Source organism: Balaenoptera acutorostrata, chromosome 1, assembly GCF_949987535.1.
Source record: "Balaenoptera acutorostrata chromosome 1, mBalAcu1.1, whole genome shotgun sequence".
NCBI classification, from domain to species: domain Eukaryota; kingdom Metazoa; phylum Chordata; class Mammalia; order Artiodactyla; family Balaenopteridae; genus Balaenoptera; species Balaenoptera acutorostrata.
The window spans coordinates 116788837-116803108 of record NC_080064.1 but is presented as its reverse complement, the minus strand read 5'-3'; the positions used below and the strand labels follow the sequence as shown (position 1 = coordinate 116803108).

Here is a 14272-nt window from a genome sequence, read left to right as displayed (position 1 = left end):
GAAAAAAAATAAAAGGAATTATTGACATGCAAGTGGTAGAAAGTTATTGGAGGACATGCTTACCGACTTGGCCAGTCTTGTTCCCCGGCCATGACAAATGACAGACCGCTTCTCAGGCTTATAAAGCCAAACACTGAGGTAAGCACTTCACTCTGGGACTCTAGTCTTGGGATCACCAATTAACAAAGTAAAGAACAGGATGACTTTGGGAACAGGGATATAATTCCTCCAGGGGTTTGAAATATGGCAAGTTATTGCTTCTTAGTGTTATGACAGTAATTTAGGGCTTGTGTAATTTTGTAGTTGCAAAATATATTGATATATCCAGAATAAAAATACAACTGTGGTGTCAATTATTATTGTATTCACCAGTGAAAATACGGTTTAAAATAACTAATAGCAGAAATGCATTCAGATAAACTCCATGATTGATTTGGTATCAGCTTACAAGTTTACACAAACTGAATTACTTTAAATTTCCCTGTACTATACCATGTTTTACTTCTTTCTTAGAATCTAGGTTAGCTGGTATAATGGTACAATAGAAAGTTGGATTATCTTCTTTGGGATAGAAGTTTCCAAGTTACTTACATTGAATATATTTTGACGTAAAACTTAGATTTTAACAAGCCTTCTCAACCATTCTTCCTTTTGAAATCATTCTATAAGGAGACATGTGAGTTGACAACTGTGATTTATTCTGGCTTTCATCTGCACTATTCTCGGCTTAGAAAGCCCAGGTAGAGAATATACACTGAGGAGATAAATGTAAATGATGTAAGTGATGAATGTAAATGATGATATAAGCACATGATGCTACACTGATATAAATTGTTATCTAGTTTCTAAGGCACTTTACAGAAGGGACTGACTGTGTCTTGCGTTGTACTTTCCTCTGCTCAGCGAAGTTAGAAGATGCAGGTTTTAGAGATGGCCTCAAGGTGGCAGTAACTACACGTAATTGCCCCAAGTAACCCAAAGCCTTGTGATTTTCTGAGGTTGAGCCAGGAATCTAGAAGTGTTGGTGAACATAGGCTGAAGGTATTTAGGAATGTCTTTTGTTTTTTCTCTAAACTGAAGAATTCATTCCTTTCTGTCCAGGATAGCACCAAATTTCCCCTACTGCAATCTTTCCTCCTTTTGCTGTTGTAATGATCCTAGAATTTTATTATCCTGACTAGGTAAAAATGATCCAATACGGGGGCTTCCCTGGTGGCACAGTGGTTGAGAATCTGCCTGCCAATGCAGGGGACACGGGTTCGAGCCCTGGTCTGGGAAGATCCCACATGCCGCAGAGCAACTAGGCCCGTGAGCCACAACTACTGAGCCTGCGCGTCTGGAGCCTGTGCTCCGCAACGAGAGGCCACGATAGTGAGACGCCCACGCACCGCGATGAAGAGTGGCCCCCACTTGCTGCAACTAGAGAAAGCCCTCGCACAGAAACGAAAACCCAACACACAGTCAAAAATAAACAAATTTAAAAAAAAGAAAGAAAATGATCCAATATGGGACAAGATTTCACTAAGAGAATCTGGTTGGAAAGTTATGAGTGACTGGTAGCTGGTAGCTCTGTACTCCATATAAGAAGTCAGTTAGGTTCCTATTTTATTTAAAAATTCCATCCTGGAGTATTCTTAGTTCTACTTTGTATGTAGCAAATCTATTTGTGCTCCATGCCACCCTTAACTATTCTGCTAGGAAACCAGTTTTTGTTTTGTTTCCTGTAGGGTTCATCTTCCATCCTTTGTTGAAGGTTCTTTCTGCATAACCAGGCATGTGTGCACACAGACTGCTGTATAAGGTTCTTCTCACAACCTCTCCTCACGTGCCATAGAGCAGAGCAGAGGGAACTATACTCAATATCTTGTAATAAACTATAATGGAAAAAGAATCTGAAAAAAAAATAAAACTGAATCACTTTGCTGTATGCTTGAAACTAACACAACATTGTAAATTATACTTAAATACAAAAAAAAAAAAAAAACCCAGAGAATGCTGTTCCCTCCACCGCAACCCCCCCACGCCCCCCCCCACCAAATAATTGGAAAAGGACATCTTGAGACATGGTATTTTAAAAACCAAGGCTAGAAGTTGGCTTTTCATGAAGAAATATAACTTGGCCATAGACCTAGGGCACCCAAGGCAGATGATACAGCTGCACTGTGGTGTCACTGGTGAGGGGCCAGCATGTCATCCACCCATCCATCCACTTACCCATTCAGTAAATATCCCTTGAGTTATCTAATAGGTGACAGGAACTCTTTTAGGTTCTGGTGATAAAACAGGGAGTTAAAAACAAATCCAAGTTTTACAGAGCTTACATTCTAATGAGAGAGGTAGATCTTTTTCTTGACCACAAATTAATGAATTAATAAGCTGAGGTAAGAGTTCCAACTGAAAGGATGGTGGTCGTTGCAGAGCATGTGTCAAAGAAACCTAACAACAGCCAGGAGTTAGAGTGGGAGTTGGTAAGCTGAGGCTTCTCTTGAGAAGTGACTTTTGTGCTGAACTCTGAAAATGAACAGGAATGAAAAGTATCTTCAGTCAGAGGAAACACAGTGTGAAAAAGGCCTGTGGCAGGAGTTTGACTTGCTGGAGGGCTTGAAAGAAAACCAGTGTGGCTGAAGTACAGGGAATCTCTGAAGGGTGGTATGATGCCCTTTGAGAGAAGACAATGTAAGTCCTGTGGAACATGATTAGAATTCTTTGTTTTTATCAGATGTGATTGATCTAAAGGTTTTGGGCCATAAAGTGTTACTAGATTTCATTTTATAGTGAAACTTCTGGATACTATTTGGGAAAAAATGAGTAGCCAGTTTGACTTTGGGGAGAACAACTATTACCATAGGTCTGGAAGAGATAATAGTAACTTTGATTTGCTTATAAAATGGAAATGGAGGAAAATATACTGAATTTAGAGAGATTTGAGAAGTATTAAGATTTGGTGATAGATTGGAAATGAAAGTTTAGTGAATAGGCATTGTCAGGGAGGATACTTTAGTTTTATTCAAATAATTTAAGTTACCAGGTGAAATATACATTTATATATAAATATATATACACCTTATACATGTAAATATATATATATATATACATTTTGGTATATATGTGTATATATATACTACTTTTTACCGTATTATATCACAAATATAGAAGGTACACAGATCTTAAGAATACAGCTCAATAAATTATCAAAAAGTAAATGCAAGATGATATACCATCTTGGTCAGTAAATTTTATTAGCACCCCTGAAGTCCCTTTTGTGCTCCCTCTAAGACTCACACTCACAGATAGCCATTATCTTGAATTCTAACACCAGAGACTAGTTTTGCCTGTTTTTGAATATAAAAGGAATTTTACAGTGCAAGTTATTTTGTCTTTCTTTTTTCAAATGACATTAGTATAATTTCATCCATGATGTAGTTTGTAGCAGTAGTTTGTTCATTTTAATTTCTGTATAACATTTCACATTTTAGTTTTATACATATAAATATATATATAGTTTTATACATATATATGAGAGAGAGAGTCTATTGTTGATCGTTATTTGGGGCCATTATGAATAGTGCTGCTATGATCACTTATGTTCGTTATAAATATTATGAATATTAAGTATGTCTTTTCATTTAAATATACGCATATGTATGCAATTATATAAGTATATATATAATATTGTGTATGTGTGTGAATCTTTCTCTTGGCTGTACACCTGTGAATTCAATTACTGGATAGTAAGGCTAGTATTTATTGAATTTTATCAAACAGTGCCCAACTATTTTCTGAAGTGGTGTAGCAATTTGAGAATTCTACTTAGTTCACAGTTTTTTTAAAAAAATCTTATTTACTTAAAAAAATATTTGCCATTTTTTAAAGAGTATTTTAATATACATTTTTCTGATAACTTTTGAGGTTGAGCGCTGTTTATGTTTATATGGTTATTGACCATTTGTATATCTTATTTAGCAAAGCGACAATACATTTTTTTTTGCCTACTTATCCGGTGGTGTGTCTACCTTTTAAACAAGTGTGGATGAAAGTTATTTATATTCTGGATACCAGTACTTTGTTTTATATATACACATAAAGTATCAAAAAGTGAACCCCCTGGGTACACTACTATCTCAGTCAATAAATGGAAATGTATCTATTCTCTCACTTTGTGGCTTGGTTTTCACACTCTTAATAGTACCTTTTGGGGAATTGGATGAATTGATGCTGTGGTAAGCTGTAAACACGCTATCACACCTTGCATTGTGATCATGCAGATACTCATCAGGAGGTGAAGATTCCATATCTTAACCTCTGAATCTGGGTGTAGGCATGTGACTTGCTTTAGCCAATGGGGCATTAGGAAACATGAAGAACAGATGTGAAAACCATGTGTACATTGGAGCTTGCCTTCTCTTGTTTCTGGGAACCATTCTGCCCTACTGTGAACAAACCTTGCTTAGCATTTAGGTGATGAGACACCACAAGGGGTGAAGCCCCAGTTATCACAGTCTTCCCAGCATCTCAGCTGAAGTTCCAGACGTGTGTGTATTGAGAAGTCATCTGCTCATTCAGCTTCATTGAGCCAGCCAAGATTGGAAGAACTGCTCAGACAATCTACAGAATTATAAGAGATAGTAATGTTTGTTTTTTTAAGCCACTAAGTTTTGGGGTGGTTTATTATGCAGTAAAAGTAAAACTTATGCACTCCCCCCCGTCTTTTGTGCTAATATTATGATTATTATTATTATATATTTTACCTCTACATGTTATAATCACATACAGTGTCATCGTTATCACCATCACTGTCCTCATCATTGTTGTGGTATTAAACTGTCAATACTCTTCATATTTACCCATGTATTTGCCTTTTTTTAAATAAATTTATTTATTTTTTTCTATTTTTAGCTGCATTGAGTCTTCGTTGCTGCGTGCTGGCTTTCTCTAATTGTGGCAAGCGGGGGCCACCCTTCGTTGTGGTGCGTGGGCTTCTCACTGCGGTGGCTTCTCTTGTTGCGGAGCACAGCCTCTAGGTGCACGGGCTTCAGTAGTTGTGGCTCACGGGCTCTAGAGCGCAGGCTCAGTAGTTGTGGCGCACGGGCTTAGTTGCTCCGTGGCATGTGGGATCTTCCCAGACTAGGGCTCGAATCTGTGTCCCCTGCATTGGCAGGTGGATTCTTAACCACTGTGCGACCAGGGAAGCCCCGTGTATTTGCCTTTTAAAGTGTTCTTCATTATTTCTGTAAGTTCCTGTTTCTGTGCAACATTTCTTTCTCCTAGCCTGAAAATTTTCCATTGTTATTTCTTACAGGAGATTTCTGGTCAATATATTCTCCTGGATTTGGTCTGACAACATGTATGTCAGAGGCAGAATGTCTTTGTGTATCATTATATTCCTGTACCTATATCTCTGAAGATATTTACCTACTGCTACAATATGCTGAAGCAGCTGCAGGTGTGTGTGATCCCAGCGCAAGTGTTGACTCAAGATAATTTTCTTGTATTCCCGAGAGGAAATATCTACATTTTTCTCAGCTACCTATGTTTATCTCTTCTGGGTTAATGTGTATTTATTTACTTTTAACCCATTGATAAGAAATACAAATGGAAAAAAGGAGCAAAGCTAGTGAAAGAGAGAAGTCAAGCTGAAGTGATTCCTGTTGTTTCTGCAGCTCCCAGAAATGATGTCATGAACATGCCCCACTGGAAGTCTCTCCTCATATTAAGTGTGACGGGCAAGTGCAGGGGCCTCAGTCCTTGTAAGAGCATCCTCCAGTCACTCTCCTTGTCACTTCCCACATTGGAGCCCCCTGTTCTTTATCGCACAGCATGCAAGTAAGAGAGCAAGGCTATAATATGAAAGGTATGTCTGGGTAACAAAAAGGGAAATTGCTTGAGATTCATCAGATTAAACACGTACTGAGCTCCTAATCTCTGCCAGGCTCTGGGCATCTTAACACATTGTTACAGGGTGGATTCTAAAAGAAGAAAACTCTGGAATAGACAGTTGTTTTCAGGCAGTATATGTGAGGGTGTTCTCAGGATTAATACCTGCAAGGGAATGACATATAGAAGAAGAGGCAAAATTTCAGCTCCAATGCATTGCAGCAAAGACTCCAGCAAATCCCACAGGGAGCTCAGGAGATACGAATACCTTTCAGAGTTGTCATAATTTGGATACAGGAAGGAAGACCTTTATGCACCTGCACTAAGATGAGGTAGCCCTCTTCAGGCAAAAGTGATCCCTGGAGAGAGACTTGGCTTCTGTAAGAATGATTACCTTTCCTAAAGAGGAGCAGCAGACAACATATGGGAGACTCAACACAGAATTCACCACAAGCGTGCAATGTCATTCCCTGTGAGGCAGGTATCATATCATTTTATAGATGCATGAACTTTGGAAACTGATCATGCATACTCTCTTCCTTTTGTCTAGAGCAACCACTTTCTCTGGGCAGGGAGACAAGATTCAGGTGTAAGCGGTGCCTTCCAGTCATCAGTAATGGAAATATACATTATCCAGCTATAGGTACGTGGTACAAAGAGAATAAATCTTGGAGTAGACCTAAGTGAAGCTGACATTTTCCTGAATTGGTTCAAATAGAGTCTGTTTTATGGTCCATCAGTGTCCTCTAATGGATAGACATTTCCTGCACTCCAGGTCCTACTGGAGATTCCACTCAGGAGGTCCTACACTTGGCCTTATATGCCTCTGTTTTTCTCTATTCCCCTTTGAGTTTGGACAGCAACTTGCTTTTCAAAAGTAGCATTTGCTTCTAAAACAACACCCCGATCTCCTATCTCTGTTAATTTGGAAAAGCACAAAGAAAATAATTACCTATAATCTTATCACCTAGAGAAAACCATATTTGATATTGGTAAATATCTCTCGAGTGTGATTGTGTGTGTGACAATGTTTATTTATCTAATAAGAAACACACTGTATATTTTGTTTGGGACCTTTACCTTTTTTGAATCAATTTATCATACTATTCCTCTAAAACAGTTTTAATATTTATATAGTATTCTCTCGTCTGACTACCACATATTTAATTTAATCAAATCCCTGTTTTTTATATTTTAATTATTTCAATTTTTTAGAATTACAAATAACAAGATATAATTCTTTTATATAAATCTTAGTGGCTAGTTCATTATTTCTAAGTGTAAATTCATAAAAGTAGAGTTGATTCTTCTTTTTAACTCATTTGTAGGATCTCAGACCTAGGTCACTCCCTTTACTCACATCTAACTTAATCTGTCATTTTATCAAGCACAGGAGCATCTCTAAAAATTTGGGAAGGTTTGTGCAGATAATTGAACTCCCTTACTTTTATACCAGAGTAAAATGAATATTCAGGACAGTATTGGGTGGAGGAATGAGGACATCTTGTGTCCTAATGGAGTCAATAGAAGGACCAGATTCACCCCTTTGCCTTGTAAGCAATGTCTCAGAGATCTGATGGGCTCTTCACATACAGTAGAAAAGCAAGGATGCAGTTCAGGGAGTCTGCCTCCAAAGCTGGTAATATGGTCTCATCTGAAAGTAGGACATGAAATCTTGCCTATGCACTCTCTTGTCTATCTAGATAATTCTAGATCTCATATCTCTTCCTAACCCCTCTATATCTCTTCTTTGACTCCATCTGCCTTGGCTGGCTTTCGGAGGTTTAATATCGTGAATGAAGTAATGTTTCCTCAATAGTACCTTCTTTACTCAAGCTGAAGTCTTTCTTCTGTTGCCTTCAGCCTGAGTGGAAAAAGATGGTGGCCTAGCAGGAATCCATCAGGCAAGAGCATTGCAGAAAGGCCTGTGACAGTCATGGTGCCAAAAGCAATGAAGCCTTTTGAATTTGAGACCCAAGAAGGAAAACAATAGATGTTTCACACTGCAGTGGTGATGGAGAGTGCGTTCTTTTATGTAAAAGTTTTCAATAAATAGCTGAAGGATAAATTCACTCCAAAAAAAATTATGATATCAAAATATTATTGGCACAGTTGTTTCCTGGAAGCAAATAGTGCCTCCCTTGTGTGTGATGTCGAATCTGACCAATAGATCAGTGTGTCCCACAGCACATTATCAGAAAACCTGGTGAAACCCCAAAGATCGTAAGCTTCAAACTCAGCCACATAAAACAATTGTGAATAGGCTGTTTGTAGTCCAGAAGGTAATTATATATAATTTTATGTTGATTAATAGGAATCGTTTATTCTCCTCTATAAGCTTGGAGAGACTTTAGAAATTATTCATTTCAAAATATTTTTATAGAGTGGACTTTCAAGATGGCGGAGGAGTAAGACATGGAGATCACCTTCCTCCCCACAAATACATCAAAAATACATGTACATGTGGAACAACTCCTACAGAACACCTACTGAATGCTAGCAGAAGACCTCAGACTTCCCAAAAGACAAGAAAATCCCCATATATCTGGGTAGGGCAAAAGAAAAAAGAAAAATCAGAGACAAAAGAATAGGGATGGGACCTGCACCTCTGAGAGGGAGATGTGAAGGAGGAAAAGTTTCCACACGCTAGGAAGCCCCTTCACTGGTGGATACAGGGTGTGGGTTCCGGGGGGGGAAGCTTCAGAGCCACTGAGGAGAATGCAGCAACAGGGGTGCAGAGGGCAAAGTGGAGAGATTCCCACACAGAGCATCGGTGTCGACCAGCACTCACCAGCCTGAGAGGTTTGCCTGCTCACCCACCAGGGAGGGTGGGGGCTGGTAGCTGAGGCTCGGGCTTCGGAGGAGGTCAGACCCCAGGGAGAGGACTGGGGTGGCTGTGTGAACACAGCCTGAAGGGGGCTACTGTTCCACAGCTAGCCGGGAGGGAGTCCGGGGAAAAGTCTGGAGCTGCCTAAGAGGCAAGAGACCATTGTTTTGGGGTATGTGAGGTGAGAGGATTCCTTCCCTCTCTTTCCATAGAAGGCAGAGCACCACCTAAACAAGCTCCAGAGATGGGCATGAGCTGCAACTATCAGCGCAGACAGCAGAGATGGGCATGAAACGCTAATGCTGCTGTTGCAGCCACCAAGAATCCTGTGTGCAAGCACAGGTCACTATCCACACACCGCCCCCCCCCCCCCCACCAGGAGCCTGTGCAGCCTGCCACTGCCTGGGTCCCATAATCCAGGGACAACTTCCTGGGGAGAACACACAGTGTGCCTCAGGCTGTTAAACAAAGAAGAGAAAGGGAAATCTCTCTGTGCAGCCTCAGGAGCAGTGGCTTAAATCCCCACAATCAACTTGAGGTACCCTTAATCTGTGGAATACCTGAATAGACAATGAATCAACCCAAAATTGAGGTGGTGGATTTTGGGAGCAACTGTAGACTTGGGGTTTGCTGTCTGCAACTGACTTGTTTCTGATTTTTATGTTTATCTTAGTATAGTTTTTAGCGCTTGTTATCATTGGTGGATTTGTTTATTGGTTTGGTTGCTCTCTTCTTTTTTTTAAATTACATTTATATTTTTTATTTTAATAATTTTCTTTTACTACGTTTTATTTTATTTTTTTATTTTACTTTTCTTAAATTATCATTTTTTTCTTTCTTTTTTTCTCCCTTTTCTTCTGAGCCATGTGGCTGACAGGGTCTTGCTGCTCTGGCCTGGTGTCAGGCCTGAGCCTCTGAGGTGGGAGAGCCGAGTTCAGGACATTGGACCACCAGAGACCTCTTGGCCACATGTAATATCAATTGGCAAGAGCTCTCCCAGGGATCACCGTCTCAACTCTAAGACCCAGCTCCACCCAATGGCCAGCAAGATCCAATGCTGGACACCTCATGCCAAACAACTAACAAGACAAGAACACAAACCCACCCATTAGCAGAGAGGCTGCCTAAAATCATAATAAGGTCACAGACACCCCAAAACACACCACTGGATGTGGTCCTGCCCACCAGAAAGACAAGATCCAGCCTCATCTACCAGAACACAGGCACCAGTTCCCTCCACCAGGAAGCCTACACAAGTCACTGAACCAAACTTACAGACTGGGGGCAGACACAAAAAACAATGGGAACTATGAACGTGCAGCCTGTGAAAAGGAGACCCCAAACACAGTAAGTTAAGCAAAATGAGAAGACAGAGAAATATGCAGCAGATGAAAGAGTAAGGTAAAAACCCACCAGACCAAACAAATGAAGAGGAAATAGGCAGTCTACCTGAAAAAGAATTCAGAGTAATGATAGTAAAGATGATCCAAAATCTTGGAAATAGAATGGAGAAACTACAAGAAACATTTAACAAGAACCTAGAAGAACTAAAGAGCAAACAAACAATGATGAACAACACAATAAATGAAATTAAAAATTCTTGGGGGCGCCTTCAAGATGGCGGAGAAGTAAGACACGGAGATCACCTTCCTCTCCACAAATACACCACAACTGCATCTACATGTGGAACAACTCCTCCAGAACACCCACTGAACGCTGGCAGAAGACTTCAGACTTCCCAAAAGGCAAGAAACTCCCCTTGCACCTGGGTAGGGCAAAGGAAAAAAGGAAAAACAGAGAAAAAAGAATAGGGACAGGACCTGCACCTCTGGGAAGAAGCTGTGAAGGAGGAAAAGTTTCCACACACCAGGAAGCCCCTTCACTGGTGGAGTTGGGGGGTGTAAAGGGGGGAAGCTCTGGAGCCATGGAGGAGAGCACAGCAACAGGGGTGCAGAGGGCAAGGTGGGAGAGATTCCCGCACAGAAGATCAGTGCCAACAAGCACTCACCAGCCTGAGAGGTCTGTGATCTTTGATGTTACTACTGAAATTGTTTTGGAGTGCCATGAACCACACACCCATATAAGATGGTGAATTTCTTTGATAAATTTTATGTGTGTTCTGACTGCTCCATTGATGGGCCATTCCCCCATCTCTCTCCCTCTTGTTGGGCCTCCCTATTCCCTGAGACAAAACAATATTGAAATTAGGCCAATTAATAACCCTACAGAGGCCTCTTAAGTGTTCAAGTGAAAGGAAGAGTCACATATCCCTCATGTTAAATCAAAAACTAGACATGATTAAGCTTAGTGAGGAAGGCAAAAAAAGAGGCCAAAAGCTAGGCCTCTTGCACCAAATAGACAAGTTGTGAATGCACAAGAAAAGTTTTTAAAGGAAATTAAAAATGTTATCCCAGTGAACACATGAATGATAAGAAAGCAAAATAGCCTTATTGTTGATATGGAAAAAGTTTTCGTGGTCTGGATAGAAGGTCAAACCAGCCACAACATTCCCAGGGTAAGGCCCTGACACTCTTCAATTCTATGAAGGCTAAGAGATAGATGATGGTCAGCTGTTTTTAGCAAAATGTATTTTTTGATTAAGGTATATGCATTAATGCTCTTGCACACTTAATAGGCTACAGTATAGTGTAAACATAGCTTTTTTTAAAATTTTTATTTATTTATTTATGGCTGTGTTGGGTCTTTGTTTCTGTGCGAGGGCTTTCTCTAGTTGTGGCAAGCGGGGGCCACTCCTCATCGCGGTGCGCGGGCCTCTCGCTGTCACGGCCTCTCGTGTTGCGGAGCACAGGCTCCAGACGCGCAGGCTCAGTAACTGTGGCTCACGGGCCTAGTTGCTCCGCGGCATGTGGGATCTTCCCAGACCAGCGCTCGAACCCGTGTCCCCTGCATTGGCAGGCAGATTCTCAACCACTGCGCCACCAGGGAAGCCCTAAACATAGCTTTTATATGCACTGGGAAAGCAAAAAAGTTGTGTGTCATTTTATTGCAATATTCACTTTATCACAGTGGTCTGGAACTGAACCCATAATATCTCCAAGGTATGCCTGCACTGGAATGCAAACAGATCAAATACAAAGGCTGACATATCCAGGCACTCAGAAATGCACATGCTCTTCGATCTTGCCAGTGCTCAGGCTCTCAATGAGATATCCCAATCCTTCCTTCACAGCATGGCACCAGGAATAACTTTTGCCCCTTCCTTCCACCTTTTCTCTCAGTAAGAACTTTCCCTTCAACTCTTGGCATTGAGTACACCTGCTCCTTCCTCTCTCTTGTTCTCCAACAACTCCTGCCTGTCCACATGCACTCACGCTGGGTGTGAGTGCATATCTCATTTCAGGGTCCCAACCAAGAATTGGGGGTGGTGACTCAAAAGACAGGAATTCACTAAAGAAGATAGGTGAGAGTGGAAGAAGAGCCCCTCAGACGGGAAGAGAAAAAAGGATGCAGCCCATAGCAAGGTGACACAGTGTGAGTGAAGGGAGAAATGTATAATCAGGATCATCTCATTGTTTATCTTCACCTCTTTCTTCTTCAAGGTCATCAAGGCCAGGAAAAGCAAGGAACAACCATTCAATCCTGAATCATATATGGAAACCTGATTAGAGCTGTTCTTCTAAAAACCTGGATGTCATTAATATTGATGTTTATGGAACTAAGATCTAAGTACAGAAAAAAATATATATATTTTTTAAGTATATATATATAAATATATATATATATATATATGTTTGAAATACAGCAATATATATACTAGCTATTAATTCTTAGGAATGGGGTGTTAGGGGTGCTTTTCACCTTCTTTTTTATACTTTTCTATACTATCTCCATGCCATATTTTGCATCTATAACTTTTATAATTTGGAAAACATAATAAGCATCATGTTTTTTCCTATAGGCATGCCTCCCTAGGAGTCTAATTCATTGGTTTGTTGCTTAAAAGCAAATAGCCTGTGGCCTGCAAATCAGATAGGGACACCTAAGCCCCAAGCAATATTTGAATTTATACTTTGGGTGTGATCTTTACAGGATATAACTCTGGTCAAGAATGAACAGGTTGATGCTCCACCAGAATTGGTGCTCTATAGGGCTAACGCCCAAGCTGAGGCCTTCCAAAGCAGATGGCCATGCTCACACTCACTGCAAGTTTATCTCATGATGTAACAGGACAGAGTCCATAGCCTATATCCAGGTTTCCTTCTATTTTGACTGAGTCAAAATTAGCCAGACACTGACTGGAACTGAGCTACTGTCTATCTTCATGGTGAAGGAAGAGCATTTGCTAGGTGAACTTACGTAAACAAAAAGGCAGCGGAATGTTTAGTTTCCTTGAGATTCCAAGTTTTACATAATGTACACTGTTGATATCAAATGAGTCTTTTTTTTTTAAACATCTTTATTGAAGTATAATTGCTTTACAATGGTGTGTTAGTTTCAGCTTTATAACAGAGTGAATCAGTTATACATATACATATGTTCCCATATCTCTTCCCTCTTGCATCTCCCTCCCTCCCACACTCCCCATCCCACCCCTCTAGGTCGTCACAAAGCACCGAGCTGATCTCCCTGTGCTATGCGGCTGCTTCCCACTAGGTATCTATTTTACATTTGGTAGTGTATATATGTCCATGACACTCTCTCACCCTGTCACATCTCACCCCTCCCACTCCCCATATCCTCAACTCCATTCTCTAGTAGGTGTGTGTCTTTATTCCCATCTTGCCACTAGGTTCTTCATGGCCTTTTTTTTGTTTTTTGTTTTTTGTTTTCCTTAGATTCCATATATATGTGTTAGCATACTGTATTTGTTTTTCTCTTTCTGACTTACTTCACTCTGTATGACAGACTCTAACTCCATCCACCTCATTACAAATACCTCCATTTCATTTCTTTTTATGGCTGAGTAATATTCCATTGTATATATGTGCCACATCTTCTTTATCCATTCATCTGTCAATGGACACTTAGGTTGCTTCCATGTCCTGGCTAGTGTAAATAGAGCTGCAATGAACATTTTGGTACATGACTCTTTTTGAACTATGGTTTTCTCAGGGTATATGCCCAGTAGTGGGATTGCTGGGTCGTATGGTAGTTCTATTTGTAGTTTTTTAAGGAACCTCCATACTGTTCTCCATAGTAGCTGTACCAATTTACATTCCCACTAACAGTACAAGAGGGCTCCCTTTTCTCCACATCCTCTCCAGCATTTATTGTTTGTAGATTTTTTGTTGATGGCCATTCTGACCAGTGTGAGGTGATACCTCATTGTAGTTTTGATTTGCATTTCTCTAATGATTAATGATGTTGAGCATTCTTTCATGTGTCTGTTGGCCATCTGTATATCTTCTTTGGAGAAATGTCTATTTAGGTCTTCTGCCCATTTTTGGATTGGGTTGTTCGTTTTTTTGTTACTGAGCTGCATGAGCTGCTTGTAAATCTTGAAGATTAATCCTTTGTCAGTTGCTTCATTTGCAAATATTTTCTCCCATTCTGAGGGTTGTCTTTTAGTCTTGTTTATGGTTTCCTTTACTGTGCAAAAGCTTTTAAGTT

At 40.2% G+C, this 14272-nt stretch overlaps 1 protein-coding gene across 1 annotated transcript; it reads left to right on the top strand.

Annotated features, from left to right (window-relative positions):
• Window positions 1-2402: 2402 nt before the first annotated feature.
• Window positions 2403-12886, top strand: AIM2 (absent in melanoma 2). The gene is given in 8 exon segments (XM_057555772.1): window positions 2403-2468; window positions 5585-5675; window positions 5678-5727; window positions 7738-7782; window positions 7784-8050; window positions 8053-8095; window positions 8098-8156; window positions 12752-12886. Coding segments are annotated over 8 exon segments (756 nt in total).
• The last annotated feature ends 1386 nt before the right edge of the window (window positions 12887-14272 follow it).